General features: G+C 47.2%; 1 protein-coding gene across 1 annotated transcript in view; it reads left to right on the top strand.

Annotated features, from left to right (window-relative positions):
- Nucleotides 1-5,476, top strand: part of LOC119453565 (homeobox protein unc-4 homolog) — a 187,075-nt gene extending 181,599 nt beyond the window's left edge. Inside the window, exons 4-6 of the mRNA XM_037715614.2 lie at nt 922-1,122; nt 2,069-2,286; nt 3,129-5,476. Coding sequence (XP_037571542.1) covers nt 922-1,122; nt 2,069-2,286; nt 3,129-3,759 — 1,050 coding nt within the window. The 3' untranslated portion in view covers nt 3,760-5,476. The remainder of the gene's footprint in view (nt 1-921; nt 1,123-2,068; nt 2,287-3,128) is intronic.
- Nucleotides 5,477-17,235: the final 11,759 nt, after the last annotated feature.

Genomic DNA, 17,235 nt, shown 5'->3' with positions numbered 1-17,235 from the left:
GTGAGGCAAAATAAGACGTGATTTCTGTGGCGACGTGTACCTATATACGTATATACTACCCAGCCTGAAGAGGACATACGGTAGTTTGCCGGCAATCTGCTCGCTATAGGTGTCCAATCTTCGGCGTATATAAAATGATAGCCGATGTAAGCTTATTGTGACCGTAAAAGTGTCAGAAATTGATCCCCAACTTCTCGGCTCCCTGTCTTATTTCATATTTTTACTTGTCCATGACCCATTTTTTTTCGCGAAAGCTCGCCAGAGACGCTTTGTGCAGTAACAATTGAGCGAGTGAAGAGCTGCGATTAGCGAATATGCGTTAAATGTGTAATGCTGGACTGGACTTTGCGTAAAGAAGCTAATGTTTTCTATCGCTTAATCAGTAAGGTCACGCTGTTCACCAGAATCTGCAATCTCGTTTTACTCGGAAGCGGATCAGCCAGATTGGGCAGAGCTAGAGCTGGCATTGGTGTTCTGTATTGTCAACGACGTTCTGTTTCTTAGGTCACAGGTTCGATTCTCGCGGGGCGGAATGTAAACCAGCTCGTGCACATGGACGATCTCTATTTTTATTGTGTCAACCCTGCGTAGTCCTGTGTTGCTATACACATATTCTACAATTCAGTGATTGCCATACAGCGTGCCACTTAGAAATTGTTTCGTGCGGTATGCACGCCGTCTTGCCTACGTTCTCTATTTGCTATATTATTTAGGCTGCCAACCAATGCCCAACCGTGGTGTAGGGCTGTTTAGGGTACACGTATAGATGACCTCGCTGGTGTGACAAGTTATCTATATCCCCACAACCACGCCGTTTCTTGTGGTGCAGTCATTGGTCTCGTAGGTTAATCGTGAGAATTCAATCCGGTCGCTGCCCTGCGGTTTCTAAACTCGCACCCGTTTTTCCATTGTGCCCCGCAGGTGTGGTTCCAAAACCGCCGGGCCAAGTGGCGCAAGAAGGAGAACACCAAGAAGGGTCCCGGTCGGCCAGCGCACAACGCGCACCCTCAGACCTGCTCGGGCGAACCGATCCCGCCTGAGGAGATCGAACGACGTGAGAGGGATCGCCGGGAGAAGAAGCTGCGCAAGCAGCTCGAGCGCCAGGCCAAGAGGCTGCAGCAGGTAAGCGCATCAGTATTGCTATCACGACTTCATTTTTTCTATCGATATGGGATCTTCAAGTGTAATTTAACACGAATGTCATGCAAAATTTTATTCATCCGTAGAACTTCTGTGAATGAAAATGCGTTCATATAAATATAGACGCAAATTTAGACAAAATATAGACCAAACGTCACTTAGAACTTTCTGTAATACTGTGGAATTTATCATTTTGTCCACCGGTCATTGTCACGGGACATGGCCACAAACGTACTACTGGGATTTTAAAGCCAACTTATGGTAGATTTCTTTAATATTGCCTGCGTTTATTGACTAGTATATTCACGGCTTCACACTTGTGCATACGTATCCTATTCTCTGTTCCTAATTGATGTTTCTACTTTCCCATCCTCAACTCCAAATGCAGGGAAGCAAACCGGATATTGTGTTCTGTTGGTTAACCTCCCTGCTTTCCCATCTTCATTCGTATCTTTATAGGCGGTGACAACCTAAGAACTCGGTACAAGTTCCACCCACAGAAATGCAGTGCCCGTGCCCTTCGTCTCTGAAAGAGGACTTAGCAACCTGGAATCCGCCAATAGCCTAATGATTTTGCTCTAATTATGTAAAAGCTAGGCAAATTTGAAAATGAAATTACCTTTTCAAAGCAAAAATATTAGAATTGGCTGCTAACCCAAGACATCCTGAATCTGGTGACACAAAGGCAGATCTGTGTGGGGAGGAAGCTGCTTTAAACACGCAAAACCTCTTGACGTCACGGAAATAAGAGAATCTAATTGGCTCACGAAGCTATTCAAATTGTGTTTAAGATGGACAGCGTGCATTTTATTCTTAGGTTGTCACCACCTATAGCTCCCTCCCCCCCTCCCCCTCCAGACATTCTGTTCGTACATGTCTGTCGTATTCGTTCGACCAATCAGAGCTTTCTGCTGGCGTATTTCTGCAGGCACGCCTCAAGCCTGGCGTGAACCTCGCGAGCCTGCGAGAGACCATCCAGCAATCGCTAACGGAACTGTGGAATACCAACCCGACCAAGGAACCGCGGGCCCTAGTTGGCCCGGAAACGTTCCGGCTCTTGGAGACTCTGGGCTTCGACGTGCTCGAAGTGCTGGCCCGGGCGCGCTTCGAACCACCGAGGCGACAAGACGTGGCTCCACCATCCAGGTAAACAGACACAGAGAGTTGCTCACTAGCCATTAAATACGCCAGGACGGAGCGGTATATGAGACTGTGAAACCTAGGCGATGCATGGCAATTGGTGCACAGGGAAATGACAGATTGAGTTCGTCAACAGAGGGCACATGGCTGAAGTGTCAGCCGTACCGACTAGCCGTACCAACTACCCATACTAACTAGCTGAATCGCCAGTTACAAATTTCGACAACAGGAATAGTCACTCATCAAACAGGTTGAGATGTTAGCTTTGTCATTTCATATCGTCGTACCACAGAGTGGTCTTGGCTAGAGATGCAAGAAAGAGAGAAGAAAAAAATTAAGAAAAGCGCCTTTCTTGTTCACTCACATAAGCATTCACTGACCGAATAACGGTCTTTTCAAAACACTAGTAAATAATTATCACTAAGGCTGTAGAGATGTCTTTTTCATAACAATATCACTAACTAAAATACGAAGAATAAATAAGTATATCATGTATGAAGAACCAACGGAAAGGCTCTGTTTAAAGTAATCGACTCCTATGGCTCCCTATTGAGAGACGCCCTTGCACGTAGTGCTTCCTACGGTTGGTCCTGGGGATATGACAAATGTTCATCAGGAGGAAACCGATAACGCTCTACTTCGCTTTAGGCGTCAGGCAGCTATTGAGAGAAAATTTTTTCAGTTGAATTTATCGTCACAGTTTTCTGCAGAAGTTAGATGTGGATCCTCCTAGGAAATTATCGTTACACATTCAATTGTGTTGGCTGCCTTTTTATTACTGTGAAATTTAAGAGTAAGTTATCTGCTATAAAGCACTTCCTTTTCATTTTTTTTCTTTATTTCCTTAGATCTTCGGCCGACGACAGCTCCTCGGATGTGCCAGCGCACCGCTTCATGACGCTTCTAACTACGACGACGCCACCTGGCGTGGGCGTCGTCAGTGGCGGCTGCGGCAATGGAGGAGGCAAGTCGTCTGCCTTCAGCATCGAGAGCCTTCTGGCATCTCGAGGAGGCTCGCGGGAACAGACGAAACACGTGACGCCGCTGCGGCTACCCATGGCCACGACGACGGCGACTGGCTTCCCGCTCGTGGTCCAGCAGCCCATGGGATTTCTGGTGCGGCCCGAACTGCAGGAACGTGGTGGCGACGACGATGACGTCAGCGCGGAGCGAGTACATCAGCAGCGTCGGCAGCAGCGGGACTGCTGCAGCTCGGCCGATGACGATTTCAGCGATCCAGACGTCACCGGCTGCGACGAGGACTCAGCCTCCCAGGCGGACAGACGACAGAGAAGACAGCGCGCAGACGACGACGACGACGTCAGTGTTGGTGGTGGTGACGTTCGCGTTGACGACATCAGTGACGTGGCGTTGCGCGAGGAACGGAACAGGGACGCGTCTGATGACGAATCGGTGTCCGTCCACGTAGCAGACGATGACGAAGGTGCGGACGGTGACGACGAAAGGGATGCGTGGTAACGGTGACAGAACCGCAGTGACACGCATAACACAACGATGATGCACTGGTTCTCTGAGCAGCGCAAAGAAAATTGGTTTGGTAGGCAATCACATCAGCTAATGCTTTTTCGCGAAGCGAAATGACAGATATCTAAACATTGACTCATTGGCGGCAATTGTCCCAACACAAAATTACACAACGATAAGTATTTTCGGGCGATAAGGTTGTTCGGCTTGCATTATATTTTCCTCCTGGAGAAAGATGGCAGTTCCTAAAGGTTCTTGTCATTTTATACATCAGGTAGTGTTCAAATCCGCGCCCCTGTGGTACCCTCTGAATTTAAAATGCAGATCTTAAGGGCTATGCTATTGCTGGTTGGGTGCGGCGGAAACAGAGTCCAAGAACCGGAAACACGTCATGGACGTTTGGTTCTGGACACCACTTATAAGAAGCCGCTATATGTTGGCATAAATGCCCGAGATGTTTGCGTAATTGACACTCGTATATATGTATATGAAACGAACGCTACTGGTTGCTTGTGCTGCTCAACAGACTTTGCAGACGTGCGTTGTGGTTTCTCTGGTCTCACACTAGAAGGTGCGAAAGTGACATTACTTGGACTTTACGAGGGACATAGTGGTTCTTGTTCTTTATTTATTATATATACGCCTCTGTTCAAGTCCTCTCCAAGTGCAAATGTAGGTGCGGGTCTCTTTGGGGTAGGAAAGCCGCTAGGACTTGGTAACTTGCTGTTGCTGGTATGAAATGACGCTCGTGTGTGCTTGCTTACAAATGTGCGTGCGTGAGTGTGCTTTAGATAATTACGCGTGTCTGTTTCTTTTATTTCTTCCACGACGAAGGCCCGCGTTGTGATTTAGTCTAGAGAGTCGCTATAGAGATGCGTATGTGATCTGGAGCGACCGTATACTGTCTTTATTGATTCGTTGATCTGTCTTTCCATTTTGACCTGCGTCATTCACGGCACCACAATTGCCACGAAAGAAAGATATGGCCGTCTATACTTCTTCAATCCAGAAAATAGATTCGTTATCCAGGCAAAAGGATGACAAAATGACATCTAAGAAATGACAGCATGTTCTTGGACAGCCCTTATATAGTTCACACAGAGAAGTCTGACATGTAAGTTGAGGCATTCATTTCAGCATAATGGACTGAGGGGAAACTTGCAGAGTGGCCAGGGTCATGCCTGCTTTCTTTATTTTGTTGACAATTAGTAGCAAAGTGTTTTGCTGCTGTTTCAATGCTGTAGCATACGTTCGTTTTAAAATCAGTTGTTGAGTACAGTATCTCATTGAACATAAACACAGGTTCCTTAGAACATCATAAACTTGTAACAATGAACAATTACAGAGAGTTTGCAGTGTTTGTGTTCTATGAAACGCTACTGCTGTGAAACGCTACTACTGTCTGAAGACCGAAACAAATCTGCGAAAGCGATCAAAAGTTTAGCAAAGTCATGTACTTTTCGCAACTCTGACAGGCGTGTTATGCAACCCCGTTCTGAATTTGTGTTGACGACGAGCGCAGATACGTATTGTCATTCCATTCAGAAAGAAAACTTCTGTTGATGAACTAGTTCTTGTTTGTGATGTTGTTTCGCATCATTCCCTTTGTCTGTTGTGACTGTATAAAATATAAGAATATGTTTCTTTTTTTTCACGACACCAAATTTGTGTTGTCGCAAGAAAGAACTGACACTTTATTAAACGGCCTTCACTATGACTTGTTTCGTTGATACTCTGTTACTGTGTTTGTAACGTCGGCTTGTAGATGCACTTGCAAATATTCCGTGCTGCTATTATAGTGAAGTCGCTTGTGCTGCTTGTTACTTCATATATGAGTCGCAACATTGAGCCCCATAAAAGAAATTTACAAGTCCTGCAAACTAAACTAAATACAAAACAGGAGACTTCAACGACTTATCCAGCTTCGAACTTATTTACTGCTGCAGAAGCAGGCTTTCACAGTGGGCACCATACGTTTCGGAAGAACAACTTCTATGCGAAACACCACACGTCGTCCTCGTACACTGCAGCTTTGTCAGTTGTGGCCTCCGAAATGCGCGCCCACACGCCACTAGTCTCGGAGTCCGTGTCGTGCGCAACGTCACGCAAAAAAATTACCAAACGCCAATGCTACTCGATCACACAGTGGTTAGCGCGTCCACCTCTGAAGTGGACAATGTCGAAGGTGGGTAGGGGCATCACTGCGCAACATATTAAATGTCGTTGGTGAATTAAGTCTTGTTTTTATTTGCTAGTGTTGAAGAGTGAAGCGCAGGATGAAGAGTTGACCTGACGACGATGACGCGGTAACGACGGCGACTTGATGAGGACGACGACGATTTAACAGAAAGGATGGACTGTCAGACACAGCAAAACCAGTTCCGAGTTTATAACTGCTTTTACACTGAAACGTGAGAGACGGTAGGTATTACAGCCAATCTTTATTTGCTAACTCTACCCGACTCTGCTAACCCTATCTCGTCAAATAGCTCAACACATCTTACAAACGTATATAACGAATCGGCTTATATAGTACACCTCAAATAGTCGTGCCGATGCGGCATGCAATTGCGGAATAAACAACATAAGGCACATGAATTCGCTCTCTGCAGGTAACTGGCGCCTTGGAGCGCACACTGTATTTATTTTTATAGGTGGATCTTTTTTTCCAGCAAATATTACCAAAATGAACTATGGGCCTCCCTTCATGACAACACACTCTGTCTGGAAGTCTGGAGATTATCCAGACAAGCTTTAAGAAATAGTTCATATCAAACGCACTCGAAGGTACCGAGGAAGACTTTGTTTGCGCTGCCGAGGACGCCTGCGAAGCGTCCCATGAGTACGACTTATTTGGCAGTTCTGACGTGGGTGCTACTTGTGGCACCGACTAGCGAAGCAGCCGAGCTTACGGTAAATAAAGGTGTGTCATGTTCAAACTATTTCGTTTTCCTGAAAAGCTATGGGTATGTATTCACATATTCGCAACACTTATTCGAAATCTCTTTTTTTATTTCTCGCCAAGTGCAGTATATAGCGGCCAACCTACATGCGCGATCGACCTAATTTCGAGTAAATATGGTAGTTTTTCTTCATTAAGGTGTAGCATTTTATGCCCTCACAGCTACACTGTGTTTGGCGCCTGTGCTGGGTTGGTTTCTCGCCAAGTGGGCCGATCCTGCACTGCAGAGCAATACGTGGTTGCGGGGGTCACATGGGTCTTGAGCTAGGGTCCTCCGCATTTCATGCCGTTCTGGCGGCCAGCCATGACACGTATTGGCTATTCTGCAAAACGCGGTGCAGAGCTCGAATGTGCGCAGAACACATGCGTGTTTGACCGCGAACACCAGTTGACACAAAACTTCTGCGATGGGAGAAGAAGACAAGTTAATTCCTTGGGCGGTCTTGGAAATAAACTAAGATTGCACGCACCCATGCGTATACCCTTGCGTGGCAATATTCGAAATATTGCGATAAAAGATTCAAGCTTCGCTTGAGCTAGGTCCCAACGAGTGCTGTGGGTCTGCCGGTGCTTTTTTACGAACACTTTTCTCATTGACTCACCATCGTTGAACATGGAGTCGGTAGGTGACTGGCGGTAGGTGGTAGCAGTGCCAGCGACAGGCGCGAGCGTGTTCAGCCTATCAACATACACCGGGGATTTCTCTATCTGATCAATTTGGCTTGCGTCTTAAATTGCGGAAATTCAGGGACAGCTGACCTAAATTTAGCTCCTAAAGTGGAAGCTTCGGCGAGTTGGTATGATGTATACTTGGAATTCTAAAATAGCGCAACAAGACGGGACCCCAGAAGGTTAGACGCATAGACGCAGCGCTGTTAACAGCGTTCGTTGCAGTAATTGGGCGATGTTCTCTCTGCATATAAATGAACCTGAGCACAGTTTGGAGGCAGCGCATGCGCCGCGTCGATGCCCCTGTGTATTCTGATTGCTCGGCTATCCGCTTACGTACGCTATTTCTAGTAGAATATTTTGTCACTGAAGTACGGCACGAAGACACTAAATGTTGACCGGCAGTGGTTGACTTTCGTGAAATTGTTCATCCTTTGAGTTCTTTTATGAAACTTTAAATATGAAGTTTAAGTTAGCTGCCAAAGTGGAAAATGTTGACAGGCAACACGCAACCCATTAACGTTACACACCACTAGAGGGTGGGGTTATGACGTGATGCAGTATTAGTTCAGTGAGGGGAAAGGGTCCAGAAATCGAAACACATATTCAAATAATAAAAAAATCACCAATTAACTTCTGTAATAATCACTTTACTGCACATACTGTTATTTACGAATTGTAGCCGGTGAGATTGCAAGGCGTATTCGCTTGACGCCTAGTTTGATGGAGCATATCTTCAAACTGGTGTTATTTTGCAAATTCACTCCAAATGAATACGCCTTGCAAACTCACTGGTTATACTTCGTAAATTACAATAACTTCTGAAAAGTAATTAATTAACAAATTAATTAGTGGATTTATTTCATCCTTTGAACAGAAGCACTGAATAATTTTCTCCTGAAGAAGTGCTTACGCAGTTGGAAGCAAGATAAAGATCTTCAATATACTTCAGCTTCAACTGTAGTTCACAAACTCCACCGGGCAAACATATTATCTTAAACCAGAAGTGTAAGGGGGGCAGCTAAACCGTAAAGCTAAAACGAGCTTAAACACTGAAGGCTAACTGATACGAAAAAAAGATTACCTGAGAATGAACGGACAGCTAACAAGTGAAAAACTTGATGTTCCAGGAGAGAAAAGGCAAACCAAAGGTTATTCGAATACCAGCCAGTAGGGAAGAAGGCAGGCTGCAAGAAAGGGGAAACAATAAAAAAGGAAAAGAAGAAACGATGCAACGAGGAGACGAGGAAATAATTAGGTTTTTACGCGTCTCCTGTAATTACTGACGCCTGGCCAGGCATCCCCCGTCCGGTAATTAATTTACGATGAGTTAATCCCGCGAGCCAGCGTGCAGCTATACCGTACACTGCAAGCGACCCTCGTGCGCGCACCGCTGACACCAGAGCCGCAGGCGCCGGCAGCTTATAAGGCTCTGACTTGCATGGCGCGCTCAGACGCTGCTGCGTCTTTCATTCATTCTTTTCTTTTTTGTTGTTGTTGTTTGTCTGGCGGCGTCTCTGCTGCAGACTTGCGCAGAAATACTGTGTGCATCCCTCCTGGCGAGGCCGCCCGAAAATTCCAGGTTGGTCCGCGCATTGATTTGCGTCGGAGGCAATACCCTCGAAGTGGAGGTGTCCGCATTGCGCTTTCCGCATATGCAGCCTTCGTGCGCACGGAATTTGCCACCGCCCTCAACTGTCAGTGATCGTCCACTGTGTTCAAAGCGACTACCTGTTTTTTTTTCTTCTTTAAAGCGATATCTCATTTGCCTGCATCCCCGTGGATTGGTGTATATACGCGCGTAAGTAGCGTTTCTCGCTGACTAGCCATCGACCTGGGCCGCTTGGTACTATCGGCCGAAAAGGTTTACGGACCTGACAAAAAGCTGAATATCTCCGCAGCCTGAAAACACAGCCTGGTAGTCCCATTTCCAGCCTCTACTGGCATGTGCGAACAACAGTGTGATGTACGGTTTTTCTGGCTACTTCTAAAGGCTGCTCGTATATTTAGCGTTTGCTGAGATCCCGTGACCCTTAAACTTTTTTGGTCGATAGTACGTGCCACGGGGCATGTGCCCCATCTTGTTAAATCCTCAAGTGTCACTTGGAAATAACAGGTATAAAAGCCTTTTAGGCGTCTGAAGCATCGATTGGGATAGCAAATTAGTATAGAGCTATATGAAGCAAGGGTAGCAGTTTAATGGGCCGTATAAAGTTGTAACCATTCCCTTACTAAATAAATAGACAAGCACGGTGTCACGCGCGCACAGGTAAACATCAACACATATTGCTCGATGACCGCTGAAACTCGCTGTGAAAACGCTGGAGTGAGAAAGCGCGCCAGCAGCCGCGGACAAATTGACCTTCGCGCTGCCTCTCGTCTTGCTTCAACGCGAACTAAACGTCGAAAGCAGAGCGCATACGAAGCTACCAGCATCGGCGCATGCACTTCACCCGCATCGCAGATCGCTGTCAAGATACGGCGCCCGAGCGGCCGCGCTGTGAGCAGCAGCTGACGGAGCACTACGCAAGCCCCCCTCCCTCTCCGTCGACTCGCCCCCGTGCCTCGCGCGCGCGGGAGACGACCGACCGAGCGCTCCCGGCCTGCCTTACTCCATCGCGTGTGCTACACTGAACCGCGATTGCCGGCTTACGCTGTAACATTCGCGGCGCTGGTCGCACTCTACGTTGGGGCCTGCAGATAAGGTTGCCCCGCTTGCCGCGATATCTTTTCTTTTTATTTTTGCCACACCCTGATTGGCTACGTAGCGCACAAAAAGCGCGTCGCTGAAAGAATAAAGGTGATTGTCTTCCTGGCACTGCGTGGGTCGTCTGTTCCTTGGGCCGGTCGTCCTGCCGCCCTCGGCGTCGAGCCGCCGAATACGTAACAACGCTCGTACGCTTTCACTCGCTTACACAGCGTACGACACGCGGCGATGATTTTATCGCCGTTGGACTTTATACAGAACCTCACGGCGACGATGACGGTGACGGCAGAAATGTGCTTGAAGTGTCCACATCATTGTTATCGCAATAAAAAGACACGCGTATTTGCAGAGGTCTCCTACTTCTCGTCAACCTTGACCAATCGACAAGTGTCATACATCGTCTTCATCCTCGTGAGGTATGCAAGCACAGCAGGCACAGGCAACGAGGCCACTCTCGTGCCAAACTAAATTCGGGGATTTTGGATGCCAATTAAGCTTCGCCCTGGGCCCTTATTCGCGAAAACCTCTTACGCTGGATTTGTTTCTAAGGGGGAATTCTGGCTAATCATGATACTCAGCACATTGTTGGCGAAGGCGATTTACCAACGGCAAATAGTCCTTAGGAAAGAATGACGTTCAGAATTCGGCCTGTGGATATGGGGTACGCCTTAATGGGGGCGTACCCTATATCCGCACGGCAACTACTGCCCCGCAACAACTGCCCCGCCAACTGCCCCGTTAGACGGCAACTACTGCCCCGCCAACTGAAAAAAGGATTGTGTTGTTTCAGCAGTGCCTTGGATTTGCGTCCTTTTATTTTTATACATTTCATTCTTGTTACCTATTTTTTTCCCGATTTCCTCTTCGCCAACTGCTGGATATAAACATCCCAGTACGCCGTTCGTTAACCAACCTTCCTTTCTGTCTCGTTAGACTCTCTCTCTCGGCCGCAAGCCTTCAATGAAATAGCTTGGATTTATTTTATGAAGGTTGTCAGGATGACGGCTCCTTCTACAGACATGCGAATAGTGCGCGCCAAATTTCTTGCGCTGCTTCGATTCGGTTCCGACCGTGCCGTCTTCTTTCAGTGCTTCCTGGATGCGCGGTTCCTCACTCTACTTAGTGGCTGTTATGTGGGCCTACATCTAATTCCCTATGTCCTCTCCTGGCAGGCGCTCCTCTCCCTCGCCAGCTCTCCCTCGCTCCTCTCCCTCTCCCTATGGCCTCCCCCCACGCCAGCTAACCGTGGGGATGGAGAGATCTGTTTTAGTAGGGACGTCGCTTTACTTTTTGCACCTCGATGCAATCGTGCATGGCTTGAGTATTTGTACTTCCGCGTTGTACTATTGGAATACGCCTTAATGAATCCCCCATACGTTGTGTGAATCGCTTGTGTATTTTCTTTTCCTATTTTTGGGGAACTTTCCGCCAGCGCCTTTTGAGGCGATGATCGTACGCGGTCGGACCATTCGGACCTCTTTCTTCGATGGAGGCCGGTACCTCTCCTTCCAGTTTCAGAGAGCACTCATTGTCATGAAAGAAGGGTGGCATCCATACTCCAGAAGTGCCTTTGCTCACTTCGGCGTGCACGACGAAGGTAAGTGGCTGGTGGTAGCTCCGATTGGTCTGCATTTTGTGAACAGATGAACTACGCACCATTCTAAATTTGGTTGGTGGTTTTTAGAAAGCAGGCCTGTCTAAGCGCCTCTGGGAAGAGCCCAATAAATATGTGAGTGGCTGCAAAGATTCCTTATGTTTCCCATGCATACCGTTCGCAGCTCCTTTACAATATTTTGCCGCCCTGTCCGGGGCCTCTAATGTCGCGGTTAGTGTCGAAGAGAGATACGTGGAAACAAGTTATTGCCAATGAAGCCAGAGTCATTTGCGCAGCTAACATATGCCATCTTCGAAAGCGCCCGTGCTTGCTCTGGCTAGCCTGCAAATTTTGATATTTGTCAAATTAGCGTTGCCAGGTACATAACATTGAGACATACATATTGACAAAGTTTTTTATCCTGCCTTCGTTACCTTTCAATGAAATTCCAAAAGCGCAGCAAATGCATGCTTTTTCAAATGTTTGGTACTGAAGCGCACAGAAAGACGTTGGTTCACTGTCGAATGCGGCACTCATTTTGTTCCGATAACAATCATGTGTCGTTGGCGCCTGAGTGGTGTCAAGCTATCGACGGCGCATGCGTAGCCAGCGCGTGGTGAAAGGGTAGCTCTCCAGAGACGCGAGACACGCGCAGTAGGGTGGTTAGAATGGGGACGTGCGAAGATGAAGCTTGAGCTCGGAGCCAACTCCGATGGCGCACATTCAGACACATCTAAAACGCAGAGTAGCTCTGATGTGAAACGCACTTGGCCGATTTGAATAAAATGTATTGCACTGGAGAGAATGGTCAATGCTATTGCCTGTAGGAAGCAGAATATGATTTATTGGCTGAAATCTCTTAGAAAATTTTTCAAAAATTGGTGAATATAAATAACATAAAAGCACGAAGTTTACAAATTCAAAACTCTGCTACTATGGTTTTGCAAGTTTCCTACTCACAGTTTAGTGGTATAATTCAAATGAATATATAACACATCAATTTTGGGCACTTTAGAAATATTATTGTATGCACTTTATAATATTGACATGTCGTTTTTATTGATAAGCTGCGGTGTTGTGAACTTGAGAGATTTTTGTTTTTAATGTTGCTACTTCAACAATTTTTATAAGAGCTCGGCGGCCCTAATAAATGTCCCCCTTGCTACAGTGCCTACTTTCAAATTATTTTAATTGAAATGAAGCAAACTTCGTCAAATTAATTGCAGTGGATACCGCGAAGAATCGTTTCTACGTTCTCACCTATTTAGATAGGAGCCCCCCAACTAAAGCGTCTTCTTAAAATACGGCGGTGGCGACGGGATTCAAAGCGCGCACCCGGCGCCTGATGACGCTGTCACTCTTTTATCTATTTTACTTGTTGCTTATTACTTGCAGCATCGTAGCGAGGATGAATGCAAAAAAAAAGAAACATTAATTTCACATTGAGGTTATTCGTGTTCTTTATTTCAGGTACTTAGTAGCACAGGTTTTCCGTTATCGGTGTCTTATAACAATTTGTTGAGCAGGCTTTGCGTTCCGAGAAAAGTGTCATGGTTCCGAGGAACCTATGATAAACCCCGGATCATGCAAACACCAACCTTAACGACTGCGCCCTTCGCGCACGGCGGCGTGCGTTCTGAGCGCGTGTTGTAGCCAGTGCTCTGCGAACCGCAGTGCGAAGTTCTCCCTTACTAGATGCGCGCGCACACAGAGGAGCCACCTAAACGAGTAGAAACGCGCCACGCTATCTACTTCTCCCCCTTCTAGCCACTCTACGGGTAGTTAGTTTGGGTGCAAAAATGAAGAAGCCGAGTGAACGCATCTTTATGTTTCGCTCAATCTCTGCAGCGGAGCCAAGGCTACGTTCTGTCCCACTCCTGGCTTGAGCGCGTTCCTGCCGAACAGTTGTGTGCAAAAAACGCCAGGGTGCATACAAAACTTGCTTCAGTGCATAAAGCGGTCTGAGCGGAATGGACACTGCACTTCAAGCCACAAATGCTATCGGTTTTCTTTCGCTCTCATCTCACGCACCGTCGAGGTGCAACACCTGCAGCGGTTATGGCGCCACTCTTCGGGATGCAAGCGTCGTGGGATGCTCATTAGATGCCAGGGAGCTGTCTCTGCTCCACAACAGTCGTCGCCTCACGCGCTTTGACGCGCCTACATGTCGCCGCTCGCATATTCTTGGAACACCGTTTGTGCAGCTTCAGCGCAACTTTGGACGCTTCGTCCTTCGCGCGAAACTGACGAATTGTTTAGCAAATTAAGGTAAAGTGAGACGTCTATTCAAGTTTGCCGTTATTGAAAAGTTACGAAGATCTCAGAAACAGCTAAACTGAAAATTCTTGAGAGCATTACGGATTCTGTCTCAGCCGACGGTGCCCACTGCAAATGCTCTTGAAGGGGTATGTACGGATGTCCTAAAGATTATGTAGACTGAAGTAGTAATGTAGGATTCAAATGCTACTCTCTGCACGCCTGCTGATCAACGTCAATCATTTCAAGCCCCACTGGTGTTCGATCTTAGCCGCGCTTCAGGTAATTAGTCACATGTCTACGTAACAAACTGTTCAGGGAAGTTTCAGGCAGAACAAATCCTTGTCAGCCCCACATGGTGAGCTGAAACTAGGAATGTTTGTATGGTAATAACCAACAGTACTATCCCTACTTCGTACCTAGACAACGGGCAGCGTCAGCCTGAAGTTCAAATATATGGGAACATTGAGTACCCTCCAGCACAAGTGCAACAAACGCTGCGTGGAATCGCAGCGCCTTAGGGTGAAACGCGTTTCGGACACGTTGTGCCACCGCAAAGTATATATGTGTTCACCTAGGCTCCTGTATTTATTTACGCTTCGACGTTGCTTTGCCAAAACCCTTTGGTGTTTTGCGTTTTTACTCGAAGACAGGTAGACAAAGACACCTAGGCCCATCCACATACAATTCTGGTGTCGATAATTATAATTACGTGTAATGCACACTTGAGAGGCATATAATCAAAGCATTCCTGCGCTATACTTGTGGGATCAAAACATTACAACAAACTTGAAAAGAAGCAGAGAATCACGCATCACGTGATGTAATTAAGCACGATAGCCGCATTTGTTAAGATTCAAGAGGACGACCGTAGGAATGAGACGGTAACTCGGGCAGCTGATGTCGCATAACGATAACGAGGAGAAAGTGGTTTTGAGCATGCCAGGCGATAGATACAACACAGGCCCATTTCTTCTATGAGAGTAATAGTATGAGTGCCAAGAGAATATAAGCGCAGTCGAAGGCAGTAGATCTAGGATTTGATGGAGCGATAACATCAGAAAATTGGAGATCTATGGGACGCAGTAGGCTGGCCTCACATATGGGTAGCTGGAAATCAGGGGGACAACGCCATTCTCGTAGGGTGCACCTAAACACCATGACGACTATAGAGTTAATATAACGAACTTTAGAGGAAAACCTCCCCATAGCACCCATGATTGAAATCAGTAAACGCAAGGACGCCGCCATGTTGCTACTCTGTGCAGGCGTGCAGGCGCAGACGACGAGATGCGATTCATACGAGACCCGGAATAAACGCGATTCCGAGCCCCCTTCAGTATTGTGGCGCCACCTAGCTCAGGCGCAGCGCAAGCATTCTTTCAGGCGCCGTAAATTTTATATCAAAATATTAAGAATAACCGTCGAGCCTTACACATTGTCCGTACGGGCGAAATATGTGTAAATGCTTCTTTTTGCATCATGTTTGGAATATCTTTAGCGTTTCGGACAGGAGAGGTAGCAACATGGCGGTGCTTTTGCGGTTGCCACTTCGCTGACCTTTTCCTCTAGAGTTAGCATAGTAACTCTATGATGACAACAATGATCGTGAAGTCCTACGCATGCGCCCATTGTTCAATGAGAGCAGTGGTTCTACGGAAACACATTACGGTGTTTCAACAACCCTTTCAGCAGTCTTCGTTGTTTCACCTTAATAAGAAAATGCTTGTAATTTCTCATGACAGACGACTCTGCCGACTATTACTCCACCCACAGAAAGGTTACTTGGACACCTTGAACATCTCTCAGTGTTGTAAGGGTGTATATAAATAATGTCCAAATTCATGGCCATGTCTGATATCAAAGATTTCCATAATTCACGGGCCACTTTTCGCCGGCGCACCTTCGGTCCGGTATTCAACAGGCGCCGACCGCGAGAGTCTCCCCGTAGCCCTAAAAGAACTGTGCCACGGCGCGAGCCAGCTCGGCATCGTAACCGGAAGCCATGCAAGCGCCGGGCCGCCCTCTTTGTGATCGCGACAGAGGAGGCGATTAATTGCCTCCGTGTCCCAGAGAACGGGTGCTAATGAAGTGTCGGCCTGTAATGGGCCGCACGTCTCCGCGGACCTTTCTCGGTTCTCCTTAGTCGCCACTGTGGCAACTCTGTATAAGGGGCACCGGTGTATTCTGCAAGGCATTACCGGGCAGACGCTAAAGCGGGCCTAACCTTGGGCCGGCCCTTTCCAACCTTCCTTACGCGAGAGCCCGCCGCTTTCCCCCTTCTCCTCATACTCTCCCTCTGTTGTATTCGTGGAGCAATTAATCGTAGCCCCCGCCACCGCCTAATCGAGGTGGTCAAGGGAATGGGTATCCCGAAAGGAGACCATTTCTTTTGGTGGGTACGCGTAAAACTCACTGGGCCACTTCTGGCAAAACAACTTTGTATGCTTGCTCGCAGGTGTGTTCGGACCGGAAAAGCGCAGCGCAGGTGTCAGAACTGCTTGGCTGTCTATATATCTGGGGCGAGGGTCAGAGCACAAGGGTGGGGTGAAGGAGAGGGGGGGGGGGGCAGGCTGTAGCTTACCTACTACTTTGTTTGCTGGCGGAGTATCTCAAGTTACACTCATATACCAAAGTCGTGAGGGAGGTGGCATATCGGCGGAGCATGTGCCCCTCCTGAGTGGTTACTGCGTTCTGGTACTGGACACTAGGTTTCGAGTTCGACTCCTGCAATCGTAATACCGTTCCAGATAAGCCTTGTTAGGTGGAATATTTTTCGCTAATGTGTTACACTTAGTTGTAGGAACCTGTGGGGAATGATGACGAGATCTTGTACTGGCTTAGTGAAACTTCTTTGAGGCGATACTAAGAGTGGTTGCCACGGCTACAATAGTACAGGGCCACATATATAGCTGTAAAAATAACGTGCATCCTGAGTTCGGCGAGTGTTAAGCTACGAGAAGTGGTCGAACATAATCCGGAGCCTTTTGCTGTACGTCTCTTGTCAAACGCTTCTGTGTTGCTTAATGGCATAAAAGTTCATACATCACTTAATGAATTCTGTGCCATGACGAAGGCTAGATCGAAACAAAGAAAAATGATGGGGGCGATGAGGACAAAAGCAGGCGTTGAAGCAGGTGATCAGAGGGTCTAGTCAGCGAGCAACTTCGGAAGAGGGGACCGTATCACAGGCTGGCAGCTTGTCACGCAGTTTATTCATCTGATCTTGCTATATTTTAGAGATACTTGTGTTTGGCCGCAAGATATAAATATATTTTGCAA

The sequence above is a fragment of the Dermacentor silvarum genome, chromosome 5 (assembly GCF_013339745.2).
Source record: "Dermacentor silvarum isolate Dsil-2018 chromosome 5, BIME_Dsil_1.4, whole genome shotgun sequence".
NCBI classification, from domain to species: Eukaryota; Metazoa; Arthropoda; class Arachnida; order Ixodida; family Ixodidae; genus Dermacentor; species Dermacentor silvarum.
The sequence above is the reverse complement of the archived record's forward strand: the minus strand, read 5'-3'. Positions and strand labels throughout refer to the sequence as shown.